Source organism: Taudactylus pleione, unplaced genomic scaffold (genome assembly GCF_031769625.1).
Source record: "Taudactylus pleione unplaced genomic scaffold, aTauple2 ptg000116l, whole genome shotgun sequence".
NCBI classification, from domain to species: Eukaryota; Metazoa; Chordata; class Amphibia; order Anura; family Myobatrachidae; genus Taudactylus; species Taudactylus pleione.
Genome location: NW_028284518.1, coordinates 22,084,201 through 22,101,018, shown reverse-complemented (window position 1 = coordinate 22,101,018; position 16,818 = coordinate 22,084,201). Strand labels below are relative to the sequence as shown.

At 43.2% G+C, this 16,818-nt stretch overlaps 1 protein-coding gene across 1 annotated transcript in view; it reads left to right on the top strand.

Annotated features, from left to right (window-relative positions):
- The window catches only part of LOC148524821 (serpin B6-like), a 75,375-nt gene extending 73,256 nt beyond the window's left edge, over positions 1 to 2,119 (top strand). The window contains exon 7 of the mRNA XM_088471730.1: positions 1,357 to 2,119. Within this exon, the coding sequence (XP_088327856.1) occupies positions 1,357 to 1,761 (405 nt within the window). The 3' untranslated portion in view covers positions 1,762 to 2,119. The remainder of the gene's footprint in view (positions 1 to 1,356) is intronic.
- Positions 2,120 to 16,818: the final 14,699 nt, after the last annotated feature.

Sequence of the window (16,818 nt, the reverse complement as noted above, 5' to 3'; positions counted from 1 at the left end):
CTTCAAGCACACTATTTATTGTTATATTGCAAATGATCTATAACTAATCAATCTGTGATTTATGCATGTACAGTATATATAAGTATAGTCTTAAGAATTCCTTTAAACGTGATTTAATGTTTACAGTTCAGTGTGTTGGATATGAGAATAGATGTGTTATTTGGAATGTGTGGGGGGGGTGCATAATTATCTTTTGAATATTGAATTTGTATGTTGTGTCTACATAAATCCGTTTCTTATTTCAATTTACAAATATATCCCAGTCTATTTTTTCTTAAAAAAAAAAAAAAAGTGTTGATTGTTAATCTATTGTCTAACTTAGTTTCCCATACTCTATCATTACAATCCAGGTTTTAAGGATATCCAAGCTTGAGACCAGCTTGTTAGAGCAAATGGTTGAGGTACTAATTAATTCCCCTTTCCTTTAGGCATGGACATCCTTAAAACCTGGACTTTAATGGCGGAGTTTGGGAACCTAACTTATGCAATACCTTATTTATAGGAATAACTCACTAGGCCACAGGTTCTCAAACTCTGTCCTCAGGACCTCAAACAGTGCATGTTTTCCAAGTCTCCCCACAGAATCACAAGTGAAATAATTAGCTCCGCCTGTGGATCTTTTAAAATTTGTTAGTGAGTAATGAATACACCTGTGCACTAGCTAGGTGACCTGCAAAACGTGAACTGTTTAGGGTCCTCAGGGCCAAGTTTGAGAACCACTGCACTAGGGTATCCAAGCCACTTATCCCAGTCTTTGAAGAGCAATGTGATTAACCCTGAAATGTATAGCACTATCAGATCTGATAGCTGTGAGACTACATACCTGAGAATTACCTAGGTAACACTAATATTTAAGAGAGGGCAACACATTGCCCTTTTATGTCTACATATTCTGCCACAAAGAGAAACATTTCAGTATTATTTACTTTTATTTATAAGGTGCCACAAAGTGTCCACAGTAGGAGATAAGGACATGATGCACTAGTGACATGGATTTTGGGATAACAAGGGGGAAGAGAGACCGGCACATGAACGTAAATACTGTAATTGGGAAACGTGATCTTTATATTTCTATTCTAAGCAACAAATTTCACACAATATAATTCGGTCCTCAATAAATGCATCATTCCACCCATCAAAAAAATTTAAGAAAATCCAATTGGCCTCAAAACACGGTACACTATAGTTAATTATTATTAGCTTATTATTTTCTCTTGTGAGTTTCTCTTTTACATAAAACTGGGATTTATTTGCCTATTGATGACAATTTACAATTGATATCATTAACATTTACTACTTTTCTTCCCAAGCATTACCAATTAACCTTGTAATAAACTGGTTTGTATTTGTCCTCAGATTGAACAGGAGCTTACTTATAAGAAATTTGCAGACTGGACAAATCCGGAGACTTTGGAAAGGACAGAAGTGGAACTCTCTTTACCTAAATTCAAGCTAGAAGACTTCTACGACCTGGAGTCTGTTCTCAGCTGTTTAGGGATGTCTGATGCCTTTGATATCGGCAAGTGTGATTTATCCGGCATGTCTGGTGATCATGACTTGGTTCTGTCTAAAGTGGTGCACAAATCCTTTGTGGAGGTGAATGAGGAGGGTACTGAGGCAGCTGCTGCTACAGCTGCTGTAATTATGCTGCGCTGTGCACGTTTTGTTCCGAGAGTCACTTGTGACCATCCATTCCTTTTCTTTATCATACACAAGCAAAGCCGCAGTATCCTGTTCTTTGGCAGATTCACTTCACCCTAGAATGCTGCTTGAAAGAAAACTTCTAACAGGCTACATTTGCCTGGCATTTCCAATTATCATAGCATTACAATAGGACAAAATATGTAATTTATAAAAGTTAGCAAAAAATGGCTTATTGTGTACTATTGATAAAATCTCTTCATTCAGTAATCGTTTAGGTAATACTTATGGTTTACTGTGCAGCAAATAAATGTAACTATTTAGAACTGGTGAAAATCGCTGGTTAATAATGTTCCTAATTCTGAAATTTGGAATAGAATGGTTCCTGATCTTTAAAAGAGTTCTTTGATTAGATGTACAATGGGATTCCCTTTGCCCACATTATGAATTTACGTTTAAAAATAAAACATTTTACATATTTTTTGAATTGTCAAAAGTTTATATATGTGTATTTTGCCATTTGAAAAGGGCTATGCATTTGCCTTGCATAAGTTAAATCTTTGTGAGGATATAAAATGTTTCTAAATAATAGTCACCTTTTTGAATAATACAGTTTGACATTTTCCCACTGTACATTACACAGGATGTTTTTCACATAATTGGTAACTATGATTATACTTACAGAGAAAACGGGGAGGAATACTGCGCGCTGGACTTTGACTAAGGGTGCGGGGTAGGCTGCACTTTGTAGAAGGGTGTCTTGCCTTCTAGAGTAAGAGGGGAGAATCAATACTGTGGATACCAATAGGATCAGGTAAAGTGCACTCTAATACCCCTATTTGTGGTGGTATGTTATATATATATATATATATATGACACATACATATATGTCCTACAGATGACTGGTAGAAATGCAAACTGAATCAGTGAATGAATGTCATAAATACTTTACTCAAATTACAAGTCTGCATCAATAATAATAAATAAAGGTATAAAATAAAGGTAGAAAATATGGTTGGGCATACCAAAAAAAAAAAAAAATTGTTATCTTGGAGTGATAATGAAATCATCTGAGATGAGTCAATGATGATGAACCTGCTGGAATCTGACGTATGGACAATTGAAGCAAAACTGGAAAAAAACAAAAAATTACCTAGTGACCGGTCCGGCGGGGTGCGCCGGAGACTGCCAGGTAGCCCGGGCGCTCTCCGGCGACATCCACCCCAGACGGACACGGGTTAGACACACACCTCCCAGTGTACTTCGGGTACAGTCCGTGCTGCTTACCCCAGAAATATCCCCCCGATTCACCACCACGGCACGTACTCCACAGCATTCATCAATACTATAGTGCGGGACGCCGCACCTACATTGTAAACTTCCAATACCAATTACCAAACAGTCTATGAGCTCAAGGATTTTCAGGCCTCACTCTTAGACTGATTATTATTTTGAACAATTTATTGACAATTAACGCAGTACTTTTGCTTTTTAGTTTATTATATTTATTTTTATTTATTTATTTATTTTTCCAGTTTTGATTCAATTGTCCATACCTCAGATTCCAGCAGGTTCATCATCATTGACTCATCTCAGGTGATTTCATTATCACTCCAATATAACAATTTGTTTTTTTTGGTATGCCCAACCATATCTTCTACCTTTTATTCCCTATGTTCAGATCGTGAATTATTGATGAAGACTTGTAATTTGAGTAAAGTATTTGACATTCATTCACTGATTCAGTTTGCATTTCTACCAGTCATCTGTAGGACATATGTGTATGTGTCATTATATATATATATATATATCAGTGAGGAAGTAGTGGGCATCTGTCGGCTCAAACCATTGTTCTGGAAATAGCTCACCTTCTTAGTGCTCAACAGATATCCAAACATAGGTGAATGTAATAACACTGAGCGCTATATGTATGGTAATAAACATAAATGAATGTGGCACCTGTAAAGAATTTTCTTTACAGGTGCCACATTCATTTATGTGTATTATCATCCATATAGCGCTCAGTGTTATTACATTCACTTAAGTTATTTATATTAATTGAGCTGCTTAAGATCAAATAGAGCGCATTAATACATATCCCTTTAGATATCCAAACCTAGTTTACAACTATAGGCCATATTCAATTCCATGCAAAAAGTCCCGTACTTTTCGCATGCAGTACTTTTTGACCACTTCGCCACTTTTCAATGCGGAAAAGTATTGCGCCCGTGCCCGCTTTTCCCCATATTCAATTAGAAATCGGCGAAAATGGTAGCCGCCAAAACTGTAACATGCGCAAAGTCCTGTCAGATTTGGAGAAAACAGCCTGACACCCCCCAAGAGATGCACCAACATTGGGGATCACTGTACTGTAGATGCCCCCGAATAGCCCTGCTGAAGGTACTTTAAATGTTCTCAATAGCTGCTATTTCGCGTCTTTGCTTAAGTTGGGCGGTCCCATGGAAAAACAAGTGTGGGTACAAAAACACAATGAGGTAATCCTCTATAAGCTGAAAAAATGGTGGGAAAATCTATGATAATGAGGAGAAGCAGCTGGATGTAAGACCTGGGGGGGAGCAAAAGTGGAGGACTACATATATGTCCAGGAAACCCAAATCTGATTACATTTTCCTCTCATATAAGTGGCAGGTGGTCTTTTCTGTCAAAATACTTTAATTCTGAGACATGAAGTGGCTAAACCTGTTTCCGGAACTTGGCAATAAGCAGTGAGCTGCGGCCAGTATGTGGGAAACACATTTTGTGTAGTTGGGATCTACATCTGGGACATGGGAGGAGTGGAGAGATGAGAAATCTCACTTTATCCCAAGAAGAGCATATTGTAGGGCAAGTATACCAAATATGCAGAAATATGTCAGATTGGCAACAATTCTATCCGCAGGCCAGGGAGGCTGAGGGGTAGATTCTAGTGAGTTTATCAAGAGTGAGGTACCATTTATAGAATGCCTTATAGGCAATCTAATCAATGTTGAAATTAAACGACAGGGAACCCTTGTAGGTTTATAGTTTCTGGATGGCCTAAGTACCTCTCTTGCTCATATCAGCTGGTGAGCCTTAGATACTATCTAGAACAATATTGTAAAGGAATTAAATTGTTCCCTTCCATAATAGAATGATAACTTCTCAAATGGGGAAAGTGAGGTGGGGTCTACCCAACTGGAAATCTGAAAAAAAATTCTAAGTTGCAGGTATTTGAAGAATTTGTGTTTTAAAATCTGGGTATTTGGTCCTGAGGCCCTCATAGGATAGAAAGGAGCATCTGACCAAGAGCTTAGCAGCAAAACCTATCCAAAACCTGATATAGGGTCAGGGGAAAGCAGTGGACAGTGCTAATGTTAAGTCTTTGCTGTATTCAAAAGAGGAGTAATAGTGGAGAAGTGGCCATGGGTAGATGGCCCTTACAAATCTCTTAGATCATAGGTTGCAAAAGTGAGTATAGGTATTAAGAAGGCAGATCTAGTAGATTTCTCAAGACCTCAAAGACAGGGCGGCATTGATATGCCTAAATAAGTGGACTCTAGGTTGACCCAGGACAGGGAAACCAGAGGTGCAATGGAAACCACAATGAGGCTGCTGCCCAGTAGCAGGGGCGGATTTACCGCTACGTAACCTAAGCGGCCGCCTAGGGCCCGGCAGGTCCCAAGGGGCCTGTAGCCGGGCCCCCCTGAAATCCCTAGAGAGAACCTGGCCCTGCTGCGCAGCACACACAAGCAGCAGGCAGTATAGTATCAGCACACAGCACAGTGGAGGAGGAGGAGGGAAGAGGTAGAGTTACAGGTCAGGGGAGATTGGGCTCACACACTATTGCGGGGCCGGGTGCCGCGATCAGGCAGTGTTCGGCGGAGCTCTGCAATAAAGGTTTTTTTATTTTTTTTGTATATTGGCACAGCACACGTGATGTCACGTGCCGTGCACTGTGCAGATAGCCTGAGACTGCCGGAGAGGAGCCACTGAAGAGGAGCATCAGGGAGCAAGAGTGGATACTCTGAGAATGGTAAGTGAGGCTGCTGCATGGTGTGCTGCTGGGCTGGCACGGAAGTGTGTGTGCCTTCTGAATGAGTCTCAATCTCAAATGCTCAGGCTGGCTAGTGTGCAGGAATCACATACAACAGTAAGAGTACTCTGTTATTGTTGTATGTGATTATCTAGTTATCATGGTGATTGCTGGGCCAGATTATGGACACAGGAAGCTCCCAAGAGGCTAGGCAATGTCAAAGATATTAAGGGAGCAAGCTGGGCTGAAGGACGTCTGATGCCAGAACCATGTGACCCACAACTGCAGGGGTAAGGGTAAGGTCAGTGGCCTGGCAGGTTTACTATCCACCTGTTAACTCTGTCCTGTCCCCTCTGTCCTGGTACCTCTGTTGTGGCCCTGTCATTTCTGTCCTGGCCTTGTCACCCATATCTCCTGTTCCCTATGTTCTGTCCTGACCTTGTCACCCACATCTCCTGTTCCCTATGTTCTGTCCTGACCTTGTCACCCCTATCTCCTGTCCCCTCGGTTCTGTCCTGGCCCTGTTACCCCTGTCCTTTCCATGTCCACTCTGTTCTGGTTCTGTCACCTTTTTTCCTGGTACTGTCAATGCTGTCCTGGACCTGTCACCTCTATACTGCCCCCACTGTCCTGTCCCTGTCACCTCTGTCCTGGTCCTATCACCTCTGCCCTGGCACCTCATTTAATGTCCCTGTTACCTCTGTCCTGTACCTGCACCCTTCTATCCTGGCCCTGTCTCCCCAGCCCCCATTGTCCTGGTCCTGTCACCTCTGTCCTGACTCTGTCCCTGTCACCTTTGTCCTGTCACAACTGTCCCGCCTTTCTCTCTCTGCCCTGTTACCTCTTTACTGCCCTATCCTGCACCTGCCACCTCAGTCCTGTTACCATTGTCTTGACCCTGTCACCTCTGTCCTGCCCGTGTCACTGTCCTGATCCTGAAAATATACTGCTATGGATTGTTTGAGGGGGGGCCCAAAAACGGTATCTTGCCTAAGGCCCTATGAGGTCTAAATCCGGCTCTGCCCAGTAGTACACATTGAGGTCATGAAATATCTATCTGAGATATAATGCCAGATGAACATAGATAAGTGTTTTTGGAAGGTGAGAGAGTGGGGCACACACACAGGGATGATCCAGACAAGATAAAGGAGGCAAGGAAGGATATTTTATCTGCCCAGCCACGGGATAATAGGGGTGCCAAGAGAGCAGGTCAGATTTGATTTTGGTGAATAGGATGGGGCAATACTGGTACTCATCGAAGCTTGTAATGTATTTCAATGTTAGACATTAATCACTTTAATATCGCAACCACTGTTCCCAAATGTGTTTATTATACATGCAGGTGTCATCTGTGTTCAGCTGCTGAATAAGTTTGACCATGGGTGTCAAACTCATGGCCATCCAGCTGCTGTGGCACTACATATTCCAGCATGCCCTAATAGCAAAACTGGCAGTGCATGCTGAGATGTGTAGTTCCACTGCAGCTGGATGGCCACAAGTTTGACACCAATGATCCAGACTCTGTTATAGAAGAAAGCATTTCGGTTTGTAAATAAATAGAGTTCCTGTTTGTTTATACTCTCTGCTGCTTCTATGTAGTGTATCTGCTAACAGGCTATGGGCCCAGAACTGCAGAAAAAAAACCTAAGAATTTAAGAATAAAAGTCTGTACCTCAGTGACAGAAAAGATAGAGCCCAGGAGAAATTGCTCCTGCTACAGTGTTTCAAACCAAATTCTCTGCTCTGGTTAGACTCATTACTATCAGACATGGAAATTCAAAGTAAAAATACTGCTCATAAGAGAATATATGTGGAAATGTATACAAGATACTAAGCCTGATACAGTCACAGTGGAATGGCCTGAGAAAGCCCAGCATGCACAATCTCTCAGTGTAGATGATCAGAGTGTGCATATCAGAGCCGTAACTAGACTTTTTGGTGCCCTGTGCCAGAAAGAGCAGTGGTGCCCCCCCTCATTTTTCAAAGGGACATAATGCCCCCAAAAAAGGGCCATGGCCTCATGGGGAAGGGCCAGGGAAGAGATGGGGGAGGCCATGAGATGCTGGGGATGAAATAAGAGGAAGGTACAAGCAAGAATGATAATAAACAGAAAAGTTACAGGCCCAAACAGCGCCCCCTGACCTGTGGTGCCCTGTGCTATTGCACAGGCCGCACTACCCCGGCTACGGCCCAGGTGCATATATATATATATATCTGTGACACTACAAGAGAAATGTGGGATGTGCTGCAGAAAGTTCATGAGCAGTGGCGTAACTAGGGGGGTTGAGCAGGGCATGTGCCCTGGGTGGCGCTGCAAGCCCAGCAGAGGGGGGCGCCGCCGTCAGGGCAGCCTATCCTTTCGTTGCACTGCACAATGTAGCTTCCTACTCTGTGTGACTAAGTCCCGGGTCCTGTGAGTGTCTGGTGGTCAGGCCCGCCTGAGCTGCCTTCATTGGTGGTCTCTCCTCACCCCCTCTGTCCTGTCGCATGCTGCCATTTGCTGCTGCCTGGCGACCGATGTGGTGATTGTGTGCAGGTGCAGTGGTATTAGCTGGGCTGGACGCTACTGCTGCTACAGCAGCTGCTCTCCATAGTCACGCCCTACGGCCGGTGACACTCAGGCTCCGACCTTCGCAGGGCTCCTCATCACGACGCTCATCCACAGCATGGCGCCCCGACCACTGCACATCTCAGGAGCAAAGAAGCTTCTCCAAGACCCTGCATCAAATCAACGGCGCTGAGCAACTGTGTATTCACAGAAAGGTACAATCGGGGGGGAGGTGTCAGCTTCTGCATAACCTCTTCCCGATGGGGGGACACAATCATATCAATTACTTTCATAATAAGAAAGGTTTATTTGTAACAGTTATGCCAGACGTTGAACGGATCTTGTTTCCTACTGTCTACCCTTTGGATTTCCCTGTGTCTGTCCCCTAGGTCTCTCTCTCCTGCCCACCGGTCTCTCCTGTCCCTATGTCTTTCTCTCCAGCCCCTCTGTCTCTCTCCTGCCCCTCAGTCTCTCTCTTTCCAGCCCCTCAGTCTCTTTTTCTCTTGCCCCCCAACTGCTGCAGAACCTCTTCCCGACGGGGGGACATAATCACATCAATTACTTTCATAATAAGGAAGGTTTATTTATAACAGTTATGACAGACGTTAAATGGATCTTGTTTCCTACTGTCTATCCTTTGGACTTCCCTGTGTCTGTCCCCTTGGTGTCTCTCTCCTGCCCTTCAATCCTTTGGATTCCCCTGTGTCTGTCCCCTTGGTCTCTCTCTCCTGCCCTTCAGTGTCTTACTCTCCTGCCCCTCGGTGTTTTACTCTCCTCCCCCTCAGCATCTTATCCTCCCTCTCAGTGTCTCTCTCTTGCCTCTCAGCCTCTTTCTCTCTTGCCTCTCAGCCTCTTTCTCTCCTGCCCCTCTGTGCCATACTCTCCTGGCCCTAAGCCTCTTACTCGCCTGGCCCTCAGCCTCTTACTCTCCTGGCCCTCAGCCTCTTTCTCTCCTGACCCTCAGAATCTTACTCTCCAGGCCCTCAGCATCTTGCGCTCCTACCCCTCAGTGTCTTACGCTCCTGCCTCTCAGCCTCTTGCCCCCCTGCTGCCGCAGAATCTCTTTCCGATGGGGGGACACAATCACATCAATTACTTTCATAATAAGGAAGGTTTATTTATAACAGTTATGCCAGATGTTGAATTTGTTTCCTACTGTCTATCCTTTGAATTTCCCTGTGTCTGTCCCCTTGGTCTCTCTCTCCTGACCCTTGGTCTCCCTCTCCTGCCCCCTGGTCTCCCTCTCCTGCCCCCCGGTCTCCCTCTCTTGCCCCCTGGTCTCCCTCTCTTGCCCCCCGGTCTCCCTCTCCTGCCCCTCGGTCTCCTACCTCTCAGTGTCATACTCTTCTGCCCTTCAGCCTCTTGCTCTCCTGCCTCTCAGCCTCTTGCTCTCCTGCCTCTCAGCCTCTTGCTCTCCTGCCCCTCAGCCTCTTGCTCTCCTGCCCCTCAGCCTCTTGCTCTCCTGCCCCTCAGTGTCTCGCTCTCTTACCCCAGTCTCTCGCTCTCTTGCCCCACAGTCTCTCGCTCTCTTGCCCCACAGTCTCTCGCTCTCTTGCCCCACAGTCTCTCGCTCTCTTGCCCCACAGTCTCTCGCTCTCTTGCCCCTCAGTCTCTCGCTCTCGCCCCACAGTCTCTCGCTCTCTTGCCCCACAGTCTCTCGCTCTCTTGCCCCACAGTCTCTCGCTCTCCTGCCCCTCAGTCTCTCTCCTTCTCTCTCCTGCCCCTCAGTCTCTCTCCTTCTCTCTCCTGCCCCTCAGTCTCTCTCCTTCTCTCTCCTGCCCCTCAGTCTCTCTCCTTCTCTCTCCTGCCCCTCAGTCTCTCTCCTTCTCTCTCCTGCCCCTCAGTCTCTCACTGTTTCCATTCAGTCTCTTTCTCTCCTGCCCCTCGGCCCCTTTCTCTCCTGCCCCTCAGCCCCTTTCTCTCCTGCCCCTCAGCTGCTGCAGAACTTCTTCCCGGCTCTGTATTATCGTCATCTCCCAGAGTGAGCCGCATTTACGAGTCCTGTCCCCTCTCAGACATTGTATATGGTGTACAATATATTACAAGAGAGAAGCAACTGGACATAGCAATGGCCAAATTAAATTAGTCTGCTCATGAATCCCATTATAACTCCTGGATCATACACAGAGTTGAGAAAACAGAAAAATAAAAACTACTTGATCTTCTCTCATCATCAAATGCAATTCATGCTCTCTCATCGATGACCCAATGTATTTTTACACCTCCAACTTTATGCTTTCACTCCGCCCACCACGAGCAGCAGTTCTTATTGATCCAGCACAGGCTTCTATTCTTAAATCCCTTGGCATTTTCAAAAAAACTCAACGGGGCAGTCGTGGGAAGCGAGGACGAAAATCTCTTATCCGCTGTAACCAAGTAAGTTCCTTGCCTTCAGGTTCAACAGTCTCATATAGGAGACAAATAGAAGTGGTACCTATCAAAGGCCCTGTGCTTGGAAGAACAGATCATTAAACTCCCGCTCTGTGACTGACATCCCCAGAGCTCCCACAATCAATATAAAGAAAACTACAGGCACTCCGGAATGCCCAATCAGGTCTGTCCTTTGTAATGCCAGATCTATAAGAAACAAGACTGCCACAATTGCTGACCTTATTGAATCTGCAGATCTTGCCTGTATTACAGAGACTTGGCTAGATGAAAATGCAGCACCTATCTTGGAAGCTGCAGTTCCAACAAATTATTCTGTCATTCACAACCCAAGACTTAACCGCAGGGGAGGGGGAGTGGCCATCTGCTTTAGAAAAGCACTTAAACTTAGGGTTCACCCAATGGAAATGACTCACTCATTTGAGTGCATCGCTGCTCGGAGTTCTACAGAACTAATATTCAGAGTACTTCTCATTTACCGCCCCCCTGGAGATGGAAAGATATTTCTACAAGAATTTGCATATATTGTTGCTGGACTAGTTCTGGAGCATCAAAGATGGCTGATCCTTGGGGATTTCAATGCATGGGTTGGTGATGAGCTCTCTTACCTTGGCCAAGATCTCCTGTGCACAATGAATGCTCTGGGCCTCACACAAGTCATCCCTTCGGCTACTCATATAAGTGGTCACACTCTTGATCTTGTCTTCCAGATTGGATTAGATGTCTCTGACCTAAATATAAACCCAGTCACGTGGTCAGACCACCACTCAATTCACTTCTCAGTTGCAACCCCTCAAAACAGAACTTTACCCATGGAGTTGACAAGGTATCGTCCAAGGAGGGGCATGACTCCCCAGGCTCTTGCAGCAAACCTGGATCATTCTGCGGTAATGGGGGCCTGTGAAGATCCTTGTTCCCTTGTCCATTACTATAACAGGGATGTGACAGCTGCAGTGGATATTATTGCCCCTGTGCGTATACGACCCCTCATACCACACTGTTAAGCCCCTTGGTATGACAATAGTGTTAGTGAACTCAAGAAAAGGGGGCGTAGACTTGAAAGACGATGGAGGAAGACGAACCTGGTAGAGGATAAGTTAACACTAATCAAACATATAAGAGAATATCAATCAACAATCACCCGTAAGAAAACAGAGTTCCTTTCAAATGAGATCAAGGCAGCAAACAATAGGCCGGCTCAGCTTTTCCGTACAGTGGAGATGCTTTGCAAACCAGCATGCCTGCAGCATGATGAAACCCTCTCCCAGTCAAGATGCAATGAGTTTGCAAAATTCTTTGCAGATAAAGTATCCTCCATCCGGGCTGGAATCCCCACAGTGCCATCAAAGGAGTGCCAAACTACCAAGCCTGCCAAGGTAAGCCACCTTTCTCCCTGGAACAGTTTTGACATAATGGATGCAAAAGACATTGCTAAAATTATCAGAATGTTGCAACCCACCAACTGTGATCTGGACCCTGCCTCAACCAAGCTTCTCATAGGGTGTATAGACATTATTGGCCCTGTAATTGCAAAAATAGTTCAATGCTCTTTGCAAACAGCCATTTTTCCAGAACCACTAAAGGAAGCAATTGTTAGACCACTTCTTAAAAAACCTAATTTAGACCCTGACTGCATGACCAACTATAGACCAGTATCAAACCTTCCTTTTCTAGGAAAGGTCATTGAGAAAGTGGTGGCAATGCAACTGGAAACCCACCTGTCTACCCATGATATTTATGATCCATTCCAGTCGGGATTCAGGAGAAGACATAGCACTGAAACAGCCCTGGTATGGGTGCTTAATGATCTTCTGATGGCAAGAGACAGAGGTGATTGTTCAATCTTAATCCTTCTGGATCTCTCAGCAGCATTTGATACTGTGGACCATGGGATTCTAATTGAGCGCCTGTAAAATTTCTGTGGACTGGATGGCACAGTCCTTAGATGGTTTAAATCATTTCTCACTGGCAGGTCACAGAGTTTCTTCTGGAGTAAACCAGTGTCACTTCCATGCGGTGTCCCACAGGGTTCTATACTATCTCCAATACTTTTTGCAGTATACATGCTGCCACTGGGTGAAATAATCAGACGTCATGGCCTGGTTTACCACTGCTATGCAGATGATACACAACTGTACCTATCCTTTGCTCCAGGTACAAAGGACCCAATAACAACCCTAAATGGCTGCCTAGCTGAGCTTCAGGAGTGGATGAGTGCCAGTTGGCTGCGACTGAACCCTGATAAAACAGAGGTTCTTATGATAGGTCACAGGACAGGGCTACAGCATAGCCAACCAACAGGACTTACTCTTGGGGGTTCAGAATTACAAACACTAAATATGTGCGGAATCTTGGTGTTGTCCTGGATAGTGGCTTGACACTTAAACATCAGGTATCAGCCACAATCAAATCCTCAGTCTTTCATCTGAGGAACATAGCCAGAATCAAGCACTTAATTCCCTCAGAAGATCTGCCTAAAGTCATACATGCATTTATATCATCACGCCTAGACTACTGCAACGCCCTCTACCTCGGTCTCCCAGCAAAAGAATTACACCGCTTGCAGATGGTACAAAACGCAGCTGCCAGGCTATTAGCCAACCAGCCCCATTCCAGCCACATAACACCCATTCCTCTACTCCCTTCACTGGCTGCCTGTCAGATGGAGAATTGCTTTCAAGATTGGATTAATAACTTACAAAGCCCTTCATGACCATGGCCCAGGGTACCTGAAGCAGCTTCTGATTCCCTACTGTCCCACTCGATTACTGCGATCCGTTGACGAAGGACTATTAACAGTACCTAGAATTTCACGGAATTTGTCTGGGGGTCGAGCTTTCAGTTTTGTGGCTCCAACCTTATGGAACTCACTTCCCCGCACAGTTCGAGAGTCCTCCACTCTAAAATCCTTCAAAAATAGACTCAAGACTCACCTATTAACCCAAGCATTTCACTAATGTCCCTTGTTTAAGCTTATTTTGTATTTTGTACTGTAAATGTAAAGCACTTTGAGTCCTTTAGAAGAAAAGCGCTATATAAATAAAATTATTATTATTATTATTTAGTGGCCTCCTGTTATGTATTGTATATAGTGATGCATTATAGTGTGTGTCCTGTGTGATACATGGTATAGTGTATAATGCCCTGTCATCTATGATGTATAATGTCTGTACCCCCGCAATACATGGTGTATAGTGTGTGTCCCACTGTCATACATGGTGTTTTTTGTGTATCCCCCTGTCATACATGGTGTTTTCTGTGTATCCCCCTGTCATACATGGTGCATAATGTGTGTATCCCCCTGTCATACATGGTGCATAGTGTGTGTATCCCCCTATCATACATGGTGCATTATACGTGTGTCCCCCTGTCATATATGGCGCACAGTGCCTGTCATACATGGCGCACAGTGCCTGTCCCCCCTTTCATACATGCTGCAAAGTGTGTGTTTAGTCTTACATGGTGTCTAGTTTGTGTATATCTCTGTCATACATGGTGTATAGTGTGTAGGGCCTCCTCTGTATAAGGGGTACTACTAATATGGCAGAATAAAAAATCTTGAATCAGTATGTTTAAGTTACAACAGCGGAAGGCTTATGGCGGTATTAATTTCCCAAATGTAAAGTGGTATAATAAGGCAGCTATTCTTAGACATCTAAGCGATTTGGATTCAACATTCTCAGGTATATACAGATATAACATTAGAACAGGGTTTTTTGGCAGAAACTCATCTTATTGTAGTTTTACACCAATATGATATGGAACTGGACCTAGTAAGTATTAATAACCCTGTACTCCTGTAAACCCAAAAAATATTTTTAATTCTATGTAAAAAGTTTAATATGAATCCCCATATATCTAAATTTTTGCCACTATTACAAACCCCAGGTTTTCAAAATGGAGTGACGGTAATCCTTTCAATCAGTGGTATTTGGAGGGGACCTGAAATGTTGGTCACTTGTTGGATAGGTTCACTGTTAAACCGTTAAACTTTGCACAAGCTAGCTCTCTGTATAGAATTCTTAATGTACATGATTTGGCATTTTTGCAGGCCCAACATTGTTGGCTCGATAACGCGTCGGTTAAAGCCGGTGGATCTCTCCAACTCTTTGAATCAATTGTTGAATAGGCCGATCCCCACCTGAAGGGTCATTTCTATTCATTATAACCTACTACACAAATCGTTAGATTACACCAAAACATCAATCGGAATCATGAAATGGATAATTTTCCTAAACTAACAATTGAGATACTGTAATATTAAAATATTTAATAAATTAATCTCAGATGATACTGCCAATTACTTATACGAAAATGTTTTAGAACTTGTATCATAGAACATATCTATCTCCTAAAAGACGTTTCTGTATGGGTATGTCACAGAATCATAGGTGTCCTAAATGCAAATCTCAAATGTCTGGTTTACATCACTGCTTATGGCAGTGTTCTTATATTAAAAAATTTCGTATTGATGTGTGGCAATTTGCTGTGCGATATTTAGTTATCCCTTTTCTCCATTCAGCGGAATGGGCTATATTGGGAATCTTACCGGAAGGAATCTGAATACAAAAAGGACCTAAAAAATTATTATTAGCAGTGTCCTCAACAGCATGTAAAAGTGTGTTGCATATGTGGATATATAATTCTCCCACAACTATGTCTTTATTTAGAGCAAAATTGTTTCATATTTTTCAAATGGAATGGGTGGAGGCTTCAATACAAAAGGAGAAACTAGTGAAACAACTTGGGAAAGTTTTATTGAAGTTCTGTCTCCCAATATAAAAACCCTAATTCGTAGAAATTTTATATCAATGCAATGGTTTGAAAACCGAATACTTACACAGGAAGATCAAATATTACTAATTGATTAGATATACTTTATGAAGTATATAGAGGAGTTTGCCACACACGTCTACTTGATGTATTAAAATCGTTTATTAGATGTATGATAAAGAATGTACAGTTACAAATGTTCCTAAAATATATTTTATATATATATATATATGTATATATATATATATATATATATATATATATACATACAGTATAAGACCAGAATTGGATAACTGATATGGTTAAGATGTAAACAAATGAATGAGTATGTATTTGAGATGAAACTATGCTTCAAATAAAGTTTATTAATATAAGAAAAAGAATAATAGCATATCTGCACTGGATAGGGGAAAAAAAAAATAGGACTTTCATACACTGTAGCAGCCCTGCTATGCAGTGGTCTGATAGACAGCTATTAGACACATGTAACAGCACTTAGGGCCGTATTGAATTAAGTGCGAAAAGCCATTTTCAGTGAAAAAGTTTAGCTGCTGCCATCATTTCGCCAAGTGAAAAATTAACCCCGTATGCAATTGTGGAGACTTTTCACCGGTGCGGAAACTCAATGCAATAAACCTGGCGGAAAAGTTTCGCATATGAATAGTAGTCGCAAAAAAGTGCAGAATTTCAGTTTTGGGGTGCATAGGTGGGGAAACTACTCTGCACTCTTAGGGCAGGTCCCCAGAGGTAAACTGCATCAAAAAATTCTTATTTAAAAAAAAAAAAAACACCCTAAAAAAATACTTTGAAAAAAGGGGCGAAAAAGTTAAAAGTTGGGGTACAAACTTAACTAGCGAAATAGACTTTGCGGGGGGGGGGGGTCTACAAGTATGGGGATTTTTTATTTTTTTATTGCAGGCGCTTGCTGAAGCACACTTGCAAATTTTAATCATGTTTGCTCCCATTTTCTGGTACCCCAAATTTCCTGGGACTAGGTATTTTCACCCAAAAAAAACTGCTAAATGCTATTCTTCACCACTTGTGCAAAGACGCTAATTAGCAGCTAATGAGAGCATTTAAGTACCCCAAATACCTTCAGCATGGCTATACGGGGGCATCTGCCATGATCCCCAATGTTATTGCATCGATTGGGGAGTATCAGGCTGATTTCCCAAATCTTCCAGCACTTTTTGCCTGTTTGCGTTTCGCCGGGTGCCGTTTTTGCCGCTTTCTAATTGAATACGGGGATAAGCGGGGGCACGCACGATACTTTTTCGCATGGAAAAACCAGCGATGACGGCAAAAAGTCTGGCATGCGAAAAGTACACAACTTTTCGCACCTGATTGAATATGCCCCATAATGTCAGACAAGATGATGAACTGATATGTTAAATGGAGACTTGTGGAAGAATTCAATTTTAAGATGTGAAGATAGAAAGTGTTTTTAATCATGATA